This window comes from Gasterosteus aculeatus, chromosome 6 (assembly GCF_964276395.1).
Source record: "Gasterosteus aculeatus chromosome 6, fGasAcu3.hap1.1, whole genome shotgun sequence".
Classification (NCBI taxonomy): domain Eukaryota; kingdom Metazoa; phylum Chordata; class Actinopteri; order Perciformes; family Gasterosteidae; genus Gasterosteus; species Gasterosteus aculeatus.
Genome location: NC_135693.1, coordinates 3,004,928 through 3,017,500, shown reverse-complemented (window position 1 = coordinate 3,017,500; position 12,573 = coordinate 3,004,928). Strand labels below are relative to the sequence as shown.

General features: G+C 46.3%; 1 protein-coding gene across 1 annotated transcript; it reads right to left on the bottom strand.

Annotated features, from left to right (window-relative positions):
- Positions 1 to 4,407: 4,407 nt before the first annotated feature.
- LOC120819587 (uncharacterized) lies at positions 4,408 to 11,703 on the bottom strand. The gene is made up of 2 exons (XM_078105012.1): positions 11,566 to 11,703; positions 4,408 to 9,989 (listed from the first exon to the last, which is right to left on the bottom strand). The coding sequence occupies exon 2, from the start codon at positions 9,202 to 9,204 to the stop codon at positions 4,450 to 4,452; it is 4,755 nt and encodes a 1,584-aa protein (XP_077961138.1). The 5' UTR covers positions 9,205 to 9,989; positions 11,566 to 11,703; the 3' UTR covers positions 4,408 to 4,449.
- Between the last annotated feature and the right edge of the window lie 870 nt (positions 11,704 to 12,573).

The window sequence follows — 12,573 nt, the reverse complement described above, 5'->3', positions numbered from 1 at the left end:
AGTCTGAACATTTAACATTTACATTTATATTTAGATGAAACATTTTTATTTAGATGAAACATTTATATTATTTAAACAACTTTGTTACTGCCAAACATTATCCTTGAAAAATGTTGCCTTGCCGAATTTCTCTAAATATTTGAAAAAGTGACACATGAATATTGTCGTGCTGTTTTTCATATGATAATGCTAAATGTACCAAAACTGCGCAACATTTTACAAGGCGCAACATTTTACAAACGGTGCCCCATAAGTCAGATCCGATAGGATTAGACAATTTGAAAACGTACGATTCAACCAACCAGAGCGAGACTAAGATTTGACACACTTACAAGTCATGCATCAAGGCTACTTGTGTTGTCCTAAGGCACTGCTGACTAGGACATTACATTTTTGCAGTTTTTCCCAAAAGGTTGAGATCAGAAATGCTCCTTTTTTTTCCTTAAAGGAGGATCGTGTCCATGCTAAAAGGCAGATGGCAGGCTGAACGTTAAACAAACTGTCACTCCCAAGTCGTGAGCAGATTGTGTGTTGTTAGCATTGAGTGGTGATTTTGAAAAAGCATGACCACACCACAATCTAAACAAATGCAGGTGAGCAGCCAATTTTCTGTTTGGTTTTGAATCTGACTGTGAAGCTTTGGCTAAATAACTTGTCTGAGCCTTTAATGAAAACGATTGCAAAAGGAGATTTATATATTTTTTGTGAAAAATAAGATCCTTTGTCACATCCCTGCTATTTGCCAAATGCTATTAATTCAGAGCTTATAGGGAATTTAAGCAACAATCTAACCTAAATGAACAGCTAATATGCAGCTCCTAAACATTTTCCCCCTAAAGCCTGGCAGATTCTTTCTGCCATTCTATACCAATAAATACTTGCTGTTAAAAACAGGTCTAAATACTGGCCTGCAGTATCAGCTGAGAAAACATGAAAGCCCTACTTGTAATTGCTGCAATTAGTTGCTCCCAGAAACAGCCTAGCAGGGATCAGTGTAATACCAGTTCAATGTCCCCTACTCTGGGCCCTGTTCCTCGCACATGCTTCGACTAAGTTGATCAAACGTCCCATTATCCGACTCAAATTACCGAGATGATTGACATCAGGCTATCTCGGTTCCTCGGCAGTCTCGTTAGTTTGAACCAGATGTCAGTCATCAGGATAATCGCGCGTGCACGTCCTACATTAGAAGAATCGATCACTGAAACCACGATTTTTTAACAGTACAAATGAAATGAACGTGTTATACATCTTTTATGATGTTCATTCTGTACATCCACCGCATTCTGTCCATCCCGGGGGAGGATCCTCTGTCTCTAAATGCGTTTTCATTTTTGGGGAGTTTTTCCTGGGGTGATGTCTCATGTGTACAGACTGTAAAGCCCTCATAATCATGGCAAAACTGACACCGCCCCCTGCGAGGTCTACAAGCCCGACAAAGTATCGCAGACAATTTAACGTTAAATACGTAAGGGTTGATAAAATGTATAGGCTCATTTTAAGTCCCTCGAATCAATCAGATTATATTTCTTTAAACATGCCTGCTTGCAGGAGGCTTTATGGAATGCATCATCATCCAATGAGAATAATTATCTCAACTGTAGAATATGTAGATAAAACAAGCCCAAAGAATCTAATTCATACAGATGAATAGGATATATACTCTATCAGCGTATGTATCATATGTAAGTAGATGACCATACATACGTTTTATTATGTGTGTGTGAATGTGAGAATCAGTATATATCCATTGATAATCAGACATTTGATCAATTGAAGCAGTGAAACGTGGAACATCCAGAAGTTTATTAAGCGACAAATAAACCAGGGAACTTCACGAAGCGCACGACATGCAGCGGCTTTCCAGAGGTTCTTTGCATCGCAACACTGTACAGACATGGACAGTGTGAGACATGAGCGAGTGTGAGACAGTATGAGAGACAGTGGATGGTCGGCTGCAGGGTGTAACGTTCCAGCTCGAGAAAATCTTCTTTTAAATAAGTGATTCCTGTCTTCAGCATCTATAGCATTCGTACAGGACATCGTGCTGTCATTACGCATCTTAGTGATCTTGGAAAACTGTCTCCCTATAAAACGTTAATCTAACTGATATCATCAATTCATCAATCAAAACCTGCTTCGGGGAACCGAAAAGTTTATCCTGACAATTATCCGGCTAACTCAGTTAGCCGCGTACGAGGAACAGTGCCCTGGTTCTGTATCACCTCACTTCATACAAAATTTACAACAGGTGTATTAAATTAATACTCAACAAGATCCAGTAAGAAAGAATTTCTTCATCCAAAGTTTCAGAACATCACAATAATCTCATCTCGAGTCGGTATGAGTCCGCCTACAGGTGGGAATCTGACCATTTGGTAACGTGGGGCAGCCAAAATAACGCTCTAAAGACAGTGGACATGGTTGTGGATTTTAGGAAGAATGCAGCCCCCATCACCCTGAGTGACTCCCCTGTCGCTGCTGTGGATTCTTTCCGTTTGCTAGGACCGGTATTTCAAAATGATCCCACAGAATTAACCCTCCTGGATTGGATTAAATCGTGATCAGATCCTTAAAACGCAAATCTGATCCTAAAGTTTCAGATTCAGATTTGGGAATCCAATCCTAACTCAATATAATGATTGCCTTTCATCTAGTCTTAGGACGGATTAACACTGACCAAGATTATATTATACAATAGTTGTGCCAGCTTCTTTATTTCGGCAAAATGTTCCAGGGGGCGGGACAGATTTGGAGTTATCAGGATCACTCTGGTCCAATCCAGTAAAGTTTTGAAATACCGGGTTGATCTGTGGGAGCTGAACATCAGCTCTATCATCAAGAAGGCTCAGCAGAGATTGCTGAAGAAATTCCACCTGCCATAGACAATGATGGTGCACTTCTACAATATTGAGTCCGTCCTCTGCTCGTTCATCACAGTCTGGTACGAGTATGGTTATCTGTGCACTATATATTATACTATGCATTATATATTCCTCTAGTTTATATTCTTCCATTTTATAAATTTGTATATTGATCATTTTTCCTGCACTGTGTTATTTGTATTGTTGTCTATTGTCTCATTGTCTTACTGTCCAATGTTATGCACCAACCGCTATGTCAAATTCCTTGTATGTCTAATATGGCAATAAATGTTGCATTTTCCTTTAGTCATATATATATATATATAAATATCTCAAGGTTCCGTAATGAAAAACACACACGCTAAGTGGAGGTAATATTTATTGAATTGATTGTTTAGTATAGATGTTGAACGCCAGGCCCACCTGAGGTGATGTTGATAAAGACATTATTAGTTCGGCACTTAACTATGGGATTCCATGAACACATTAATCCAATCAGCACAACCATGCCCTCATTAATCTGAAGAAATGAAGTCTCAAAAGTGTATACTTTGGCTGCAAGGACAGAAGTTCCATATTTTTTTAACCAGATTCTGACGCTGCCCCACGCTCTAAGATCTCCAGGTCTCACTCTAGCAGACGCAATACACACTCATGTAAAAGTCAGAAACGGAGCGAAGAACTAGTGAAACATAATCAGTGATTATGAAAAAAGTACAATAGATATCAACAAGCAGTTTTTTCCATAAAATAGCTGAGACTTGTTGTTACGATCACTGGCGGTCTAGGGACAGCCGTAACACTAAAATTTGTCGATGTATCACGGGGGAGAGGTAAATGAAAGGAGACAAGGCAGGCACGTTGTAAAAGAAAAAAAACTGGGGTTTTATTGTTCTCCCCGGACCCAGTCGAAAAGAGGGGGATAAGCACCCCTACCTGAATACATTGGGGAAAGAACGTAGGCGGCGCCAACTGAGAGAACCAAGTATAACCAAAACACCCCTACCTCGACCTACCCCTATCCAAAGAAAAAGGTCGAAAGAAAAACGGAGTCTTCGCGCACTCGGCGCCTACACCTCCTATCTAATAACAAAAATACAGGGGGTGGCGCTCACCTCTACCCTAGGGTGTCTATACACAGGACAACTACGGGCAGGATGTATATCGCGATATACTAACCTACCGTTCTTCCCCCCGGCGCGGTTTTGCAGCTGATGCCGCTGATGACACGGAAACACTTATCAAAACCAGTCTGAAATGCACAACAATCTGGGTGCCGGAGAGCAGCCCACAATCGGCGGCCCTGAGCGTCAGCAATACTGAGAGGGGTTCCAGAGAATGAGCCCGCCGTCCCTCTTAAGCAGCGGCTCCGTCTCCTGATTGGCCCTCGTCCTCCGCCCCACTGACGACCGATCCGCCAGTCACAGCGACCTAGAGGAGGGGCAATTCACAGGAAACCAATCAAAGTGTAATCAAACAATAAGCAACACTCCTGCAGTGCACGGGGAACGTAACACCTCCCCCCTTAAGAACCAACTATATGTAAAAAAAACTACTCAGCATATAGTTGTTCAAACGATCGTACTCACACGCCGCCAGAGGCAACTCTAGACAAGGCATCGGCGATCACGTTTTCTACGCCTCTTTTATGTTTGATTATCAAATTGTATCCCTGTACAATCAGCGCCCAGCGCATCAAACGCTGATTCTGATTATACATACGAGATAAGAAAACTAACAGATTGTGATCAGTAAACACGGTAACGGGACTAATACTCGATCCCACATACACGTCAAAATGCTGAAGGGCCATCAGCAAGGCTAATGCCTCCTTCTCGATCGTCGAGTAGTTTAACTGGTGCTTATTAAACTTGCGCGAGAAATAGCAGACGGGATGGTCAATACCATCTTTACCACCCTGAATTAGCACAGCTCCCGCACCCACGTAACTCGCGTCCACATCGAGTTTAAAAGCAGAATCAAAATCTGGAGCGGCCAAAACAGGTGCGTTACACAGAAGATCTTTGATCGCGTTAAACGCATGCTCACATTCCGTAGACCACAAAAACGTCCGCGACGGACTGAGGAGCGACGTCAACGGCTGGGCAATCGTCGAAAAGTTTTTACAGAAGCTGCGGTAATAGCCAGCCATCCCTAGAAAACGACGAAGTTCTCGACGGGTGGCGGGAGCAGGAAAGTCAGATATCGCAGTGACTTTTGCTTCGATCGGCCGCACTTGCCCGTGACCCACCTCCTTTCCAAGGTACGTGATTGTAGCCTGACCGAATTCACATTTGGCCAAGTTTAAGGTCAACGAACCTTCTTGTAATCGCTCGAAAACCGTTCTTAGTAAAGCAATGTGTTCGGGCCAGTCGGACGAGTACACTACTAGATCATCCAGATACGCGTTACACTTAGGCACCCCCGACAACACACGATTAACGAGTCGCTGGAAAGTAGCCGGTGCGTTACGCATGCCGAACGCCATCACAGAATATTGCAGGAAACTATCCGGTGTCACGAAAGCGGAGATGTCAGAAGCGCGAGACGTAAGCGGCACCTGCCAGTACCCTTTTAGTAGATCCAATTTACTGACATAACGGGCCGAGCCGATGTTGTCAATGCAGTCCTCCATCCGCGGCAATGGAAAACAATCCGGTACCGTGAGCGCATTAACCTTACGATAGTCCGTACAAAACCGATCAGTGCCGTCACTCTTCGGTATCAGGAGGCATGGAGAGCTCCAGGGGCTGCAGCTGGCTTGAGCCAATCCATGCTCCACCAAATACTCAACCTCTCCCCGCATACGCTCTCTCTTCACTGAGTTCATGCGGTACGCATGTTGCTTGACCGGAACAGCATCCCCCACGTTAATATCATGCTCTAATACTGTGGTGCGAGAAGGTACATCATTCAGTAAAGCAGGAAAGTCATTAATTAGTTGCACAACATCATTTCCTTGCTTTTCAGATAAGTGAGATATACACGATGACAGATCAGACAGTACCTCAGAGTTCTTGAGGCGAGCACATTGCTGGTAAGTGTGGCGAACAATTACTCCATCATCATCATCATCCGGGTTAGAGATTTCCACCGCAGCGCATGCCACGGAGGCAGGAGCGGGGGAGGACAGGTGAACAGCGGTTTCCTCTGTCGGCGAAACATCGGACTGGATACCCTCTCTGCAATAAAAAGTCTTCAACATATTCACATGACAGACACGAGTCTTTCGTTTTCTATCGGGTGTCCCGATTACGTAATCTGTATTGCTAAGTTTCCGTACCACCTCGTACGGACCAGAAAACCGGGCTGATAACGCCGACCCTACCATGGGCAGCAACACCAACACCTGATCGCCCTCGTTAAAGGAACGCTGTACAGATTTGCGGTCAAAAAGACGTTTCATTTTCCTTTGCGCAACTTCAAGTGACTCCTTCGCCACCGAGCAAGCTTTATGTAACCGTTCACGGAACTTGCTCACATAGTCCAACACATTCAGTGATGGACTAGCCCCAGAAGACATCAAGTCCTCTTTAAGCATTTTCAAAGGTCCTCTGACAGTGTGTCCAAACACCAACTCAGCAGGACTAAATCCAAGACTTTCTTGAACTGTCTCCCTGATCGCGAAGAGGAGCAAGGGCACACCCTCATCCCACTCCTTACTGGTTTCCATGCAGTACTTTCTGAGCATTGACTTCAAGGTTTGATGAAAACGTTCTAGCGCCCCTTGGCTTTGCGCGTGATAGGCGCTCGCGATCCTATGGGATATATTTAAGCTGGACAACACTTGAGTAAAAATTTTCGAAAGAAAATTAGTGCCTTGATCTGATTGCACAACTTTTGGTAATCCAAACGTAGAGAAGAATTTCACCAGTGCTCTAGTTACAACAGGTGCTGTTATCTTTCTCAAAGGAATTGCCTCAGGAAATCTGGTTGCAGTACACATTATAGTCAACAGAAACTGATGACCAGCCTTAGATTTAGGCAAAGGCCCCACGCAGTCCACAATGACGTGTTCGAACGGTTCTCCTACCGCTGGAATAGGAACGAGTGGGGCACACGGGATGACCTGGTTCGGTTTGCCAGTGATTTGGCAGACGCGGCAGGTACGACAAAATCGGGTAACATCAGTCTTTAACCGAGGCCAAAAGAAGTGTCTTAAAACTCTGTAGTAAGTTTTCTTAATTCCCAAGTGTCCCGATAGGTCGTGGTCATGAGCCAAAGAGAGAACTTGCTGTCTGTAACAGGACGGAATCACTATCTGATACACACTGGTCCATTCAGCCCCATCAGCCACATCCGAGCACCACTTACGCATTAGTAAACCATTCTCCATAAAGTAAGCAGTTTTCCTCTCCCGTGCTTTCTCCGCGGAGACCGCAGCAGCAATGCACTTTTGCAGACTCCTATCCTCATGCTGAGCAGCAATAACCCTCTCCCGAGTCACACTCAGCTTTACACCCGAAGTGTCTGGTCCAGGCACCTTTTCAACAGCCTTATCACTCGCATCAGGTAACATGTCGCTGAGAAAAATAGGTGAAATAAAAGACGTAGCTAAATCTTCAGCCTCCGTCTTACGGGACTGAGCGCGCGTGACCACACAGACCGGAAAAGTTTCCGGAAAGGACTTCGCCAGCTCATCAGGCTGATCCGATACCACCGGGTTATTAAATACCTCGAGTAAAGGCATAACTTTCCCGCCGGCTAAATCATTGCCAATAATGAGCTGCACCCCGCTCACCGGCAGACTCTCCCGCACCGCGACCTTCACAAGACCCGTACATAGTTTCGACTCGAGGTGAATCTGGTGCAACGGGACTTGAACCAGACCCATTTCTATGCCCTGCACTAGGACATGACTACCACAAAAGGTCTGCTCCGAGAACGGCAATACATCGGCACAAATAAACGATTGCATGGCCCCAGTATCCCGGAGCATTTTCACACGTATCTGCTCCGCCGAATTTCCTGTAACAGAAACTGCCCCCTCCAACAGAAAAGGGGCATAACTGGAATCAGGTTGATCACTGCGATCGGTATCAACAGGAGCCACTAGCTTAACGAACCCCGCACCCTTAGGCACAGAATTCGATTGTTTTCGTTGTAACCCAAAACACTCTGCAATAAAATGACCGGGTTTGTGACAATAATAACATTCACGATCCTCTTTCGACTTTAACGCAGCCGTTTTCGGATACGGTGAATTACTTGAACTTGCCTGAAACGACGTAACCCGCTCAGAACGTGTAGGGACAAAAACATTCTTATGCGTCAATGTAAATTCATCTGCAAGGACAGAAGCCTGGGATACCGACGTCACCTTCTGTTCGTTCATGTAAACAACCACACGCTCAGGTACGTAATTCTTAAATTCCTCTAAAATAATTAATTCTCGCATGTCCTTAAGATCATTCACCTTACTGGAAGTGCACCACTTATCAAACAAAACGCTTTTCTCCCTCGCGAACTCCACAAATGACTGACCGGGATTTTTTTTATGACTCCTAAACCGTTGTCTGTAAGCCTCGGGTACCAGCTCATAAGCACGCAATATGGCAGCTTTCACCGCTTCATAATTCACGCTATCCTCTAAGGACAACGTAGCACAAACGTCTTGAGCTTTACCAGTCAGCTTGCACTGCAGCAACAACGACCAGACCTCTTTAGGCCACTGAAGTGTAGATGCAATCCGCTCAAATACGTTGAAGTACGAGTCCACTTCTGTTTCTCGGAACTGTGGTACGAGAGAGATGTGCCTACTGACCTCAAAGGTGGTCCCCGCCGAGCCAGCATCGGCAGACTGCGACGGTTGTGTACCCGGAACCGGTGTTCTGTCCGCTGCCCTTATTTCCAATGCCCGCAGCTTAATCTGCGTTTCCGCCTCGATTTCAAGTCGACGGATTTCAAGTCGGAACTTCAGATCTGCCTCAAGCCGACGGCTTTCTGCCCGTTCGCGTGCCTCTACCTGCATGCGCGCTAAGCGGACCTTTAGACGCGCGCCACCTCCTTCCGACCCAACTGAGCCCGGAGAGAAAGGATCGGAGGGCGAAAAAGCAACCTTGGCCTCCGAGGTCTCCACCTCAGCAGTTTCGCCGCGCTCCTCCTCACCAGAGCGACCATCAGCCTCCGAAGGGATTTCACCGCCATCTGAAGACAGCTTCAGGACACCTAGTTCCTCCAAACCCCGAGCTACCGTAGACCTAATCTCCAACTTGCGCCACTGCTTCGAGACAGCAATTTTATAATGTGCCGCAATATCCACCAGGTCCTCCTTTCTACTTTTATTCAGCACTTCCACGGTGGGTGAACCCACGAAAGCGTCTAGATCAAAATCAGCCATCCGCTAACCCTTCAAAACAAAACCCTGAACATCCCATCAATCCACCAACCACACTCGCAATAATCAACCTTCCGGGAAAATATGAATATTTTTAGTATCCCGGACGAGCCCCCATTTAATGTTACGATCACTGGCGGTCTAGGGACAGCCGTAACACTAAAATTTGTCGATGTATCACGGGGGAGAGGTAAATGAAAGGAGACAAGGCAGGCACGTTGTAAAAGAAAAAAAACTGGGGTTTTATTGTTCTCCCCGGACCCAGTCGAAAAGAGGGGGATAAGCACCCCTACCTGAATACATTGGGGAAAGAACGTAGGCGGCGCCAACTGAGAGAACCAAGTATAACCAAAACACCCCTACCTCGACCTACCCCTATCCAAAGAAAAAGGTCGAAAGAAAAACGGAGTCTTCGCGCACTCGGCGCCTACACCTCCTATCTAATAACAAAAATACAGGGGGTGGCGCTCACCTCTACCCTAGGGTGTCTATACACAGGACAACTACGGGCAGGATGTATATCGCGATATACTAACCTACCGTTCTTCCCCCCGGCGCGGTTTTGCAGCTGATGCCGCTGATGACACGGAAACACTTATCAAAACCAGTCTGAAATGCACAACAATCTGGGTGCCGGAGAGCAGCCCACAATCGGCGGCCCTGAGCGTCAGCAATACTGAGAGGGGTTCCAGAGAATGAGCCCGCCGTCCCTCTTAAGCAGCGGCTCCGTCTCCTGATTGGCCCTCGTCCTCCGCCCCACTGACGACCGATCCGCCAGTCACAGCGACCTAGAGGAGGGGCAATTCACAGGAAACCAATCAAAGTGTAATCAAACAATAAGCAACACTCCTGCAGTGCACGGGGAACGTAACACCTCCCCCCTTAAGAACCAACTATATGTAAAAAAAACTACTCAGCATATAGTTGTTCAAACGATCGTACTCACACGCCGCCAGAGGCAACTCTAGACAAGGCATCGGCGATCACGTTTTCTACGCCTCTTTTATGTTTGATTATCAAATTGTATCCCTGTACAATCAGCGCCCAGCGCATCAAACGCTGATTCTGATTATACATACGAGATAAGAAAACTAACAGATTGTGATCAGTAAACACGGTAACGGGACTAATACTCGATCCCACATACACGTCAAAATGCTGAAGGGCCATCAGCAAGGCTAATGCCTCCTTCTCGATCGTCGAGTAGTTTAACTGGTGCTTATTAAACTTGCGCGAGAAATAGCAGACGGGATGGTCAATACCATCTTTACCACCCTGAATTAGCACAGCTCCCGCACCCACGTAACTCGCGTCCACATCGAGTTTAAAAGCAGAATCAAAATCTGGAGCGGCCAAAACAGGTGCGTTACACAGAAGATCTTTGATCGCGTTAAACGCATGCTCACATTCCGTAGACCACAAAAACGTCCGCGACGGACTGAGGAGCGACGTCAACGGCTGGGCAATCGTCGAAAAGTTTTTACAGAAGCTGCGGTAATAGCCAGCCATCCCTAGAAAACGACGAAGTTCTCGACGGGTGGCGGGAGCAGGAAAGTCAGATATCGCAGTGACTTTTGCTTCGATCGGCCGCACTTGCCCGTGACCCACCTCCTTTCCAAGGTACGTGATTGTAGCCTGACCGAATTCACATTTGGCCAAGTTTAAGGTCAACGAACCTTCTTGTAATCGCTCGAAAACCGTTCTTAGTAAAGCAATGTGTTCGGGCCAGTCGGACGAGTACACTACTAGATCATCCAGATACGCGTTACACTTAGGCACCCCCGACAACACACGATTAACGAGTCGCTGGAAAGTAGCCGGTGCGTTACGCATGCCGAACGCCATCACAGAATATTGCAGGAAACTATCCGGTGTCACGAAAGCGGAGATGTCAGAAGCGCGAGACGTAAGCGGCACCTGCCAGTACCCTTTTAGTAGATCCAATTTACTGACATAACGGGCCGAGCCGATGTTGTCAATGCAGTCCTCCATCCGCGGCAATGGAAAACAATCCGGTACCGTGAGCGCATTAACCTTACGATAGTCCGTACAAAACCGATCAGTGCCGTCACTCTTCGGTATCAGGAGGCATGGAGAGCTCCAGGGGCTGCAGCTGGCTTGAGCCAATCCATGCTCCACCAAATACTCAACCTCTCCCCGCATACGCTCTCTCTTCACTGAGTTCATGCGGTACGCATGTTGCTTGACCGGAACAGCATCCCCCACGTTAATATCATGCTCTAATACTGTGGTGCGAGAAGGTACATCATTCAGTAAAGCAGGAAAGTCATTAATTAGTTGCACAACATCATTTCCTTGCTTTTCAGATAAGTGAGATATACACGATGACAGATCAGACAGTACCTCAGAGTTCTTGAGGCGAGCACATTGCTGGTAAGTGTGGCGAACAATTACTCCATCATCATCATCATCCGGGTTAGAGATTTCCACCGCAGCGCATGCCACGGAGGCAGGAGCGGGGGAGGACAGGTGAACAGCGGTTTCCTCTGTCGGCGAAACATCGGACTGGATACCCTCTCTGCAATAAAAAGTCTTCAACATATTCACATGACAGACACGAGTCTTTCGTTTTCTATCGGGTGTCCCGATTACGTAATCTGTATTGCTAAGTTTCCGTACCACCTCGTACGGACCAGAAAACCGGGCTGATAACGCCGACCCTACCATGGGCAGCAACACCAACACCTGATCGCCCTCGTTAAAGGAACGCTGTACAGATTTGCGGTCAAAAAGACGTTTCATTTTCCTTTGCGCAACTTCAAGTGACTCCTTCGCCACCGAGCAAGCTTTATGTAACCGTTCACGGAACTTGCTCACATAGTCCAACACATTCAGTGATGGACTAGCCCCAGAAGACATCAAGTCCTCTTTAAGCATTTTCAAAGGTCCTCTGACAGTGTGTCCAAACACCAACTCAGCAGGACTAAATCCAAGACTTTCTTGAACTGTCTCCCTGATCGCGAAGAGGAGCAAGGGCACACCCTCATCCCACTCCTTACTGGTTTCCATGCAGTACTTTCTGAGCATTGACTTCAAGGTTTGATGAAAACGTTCTAGCGCCCCTTGGCTTTGCGCGTGATAGGCGCTCGCGATCCTATGGGATATATTTAAGCTGGACAACACTTGAGTAAAAATTTTCGAAAGAAAATTAGTGCCTTGATCTGATTGCACAACTTTTGGTAATCCAAACGTAGAGAAGAATTTCACCAGTGCTCTAGTTACAACAGGTGCTGTTATCTTTCTCAAAGGAATTGCCTCAGGAAATCTGGTTGCAGTACACATTATAGTCAACAGAAACTGATGACCAGCCTTAGATTTAGGCAAAGGCCCCACGCAGTCCACAATGACGTG

What these genes read in the sequence shown, in the direction of transcription:
- LOC120819587 (XM_078105012.1), bottom strand. Translation starts at nt 9,204, where the DNA reads ATGGCTGATTTTGATCTAGACGCTTTCGTGGGTTCACCCACCGTGGAA.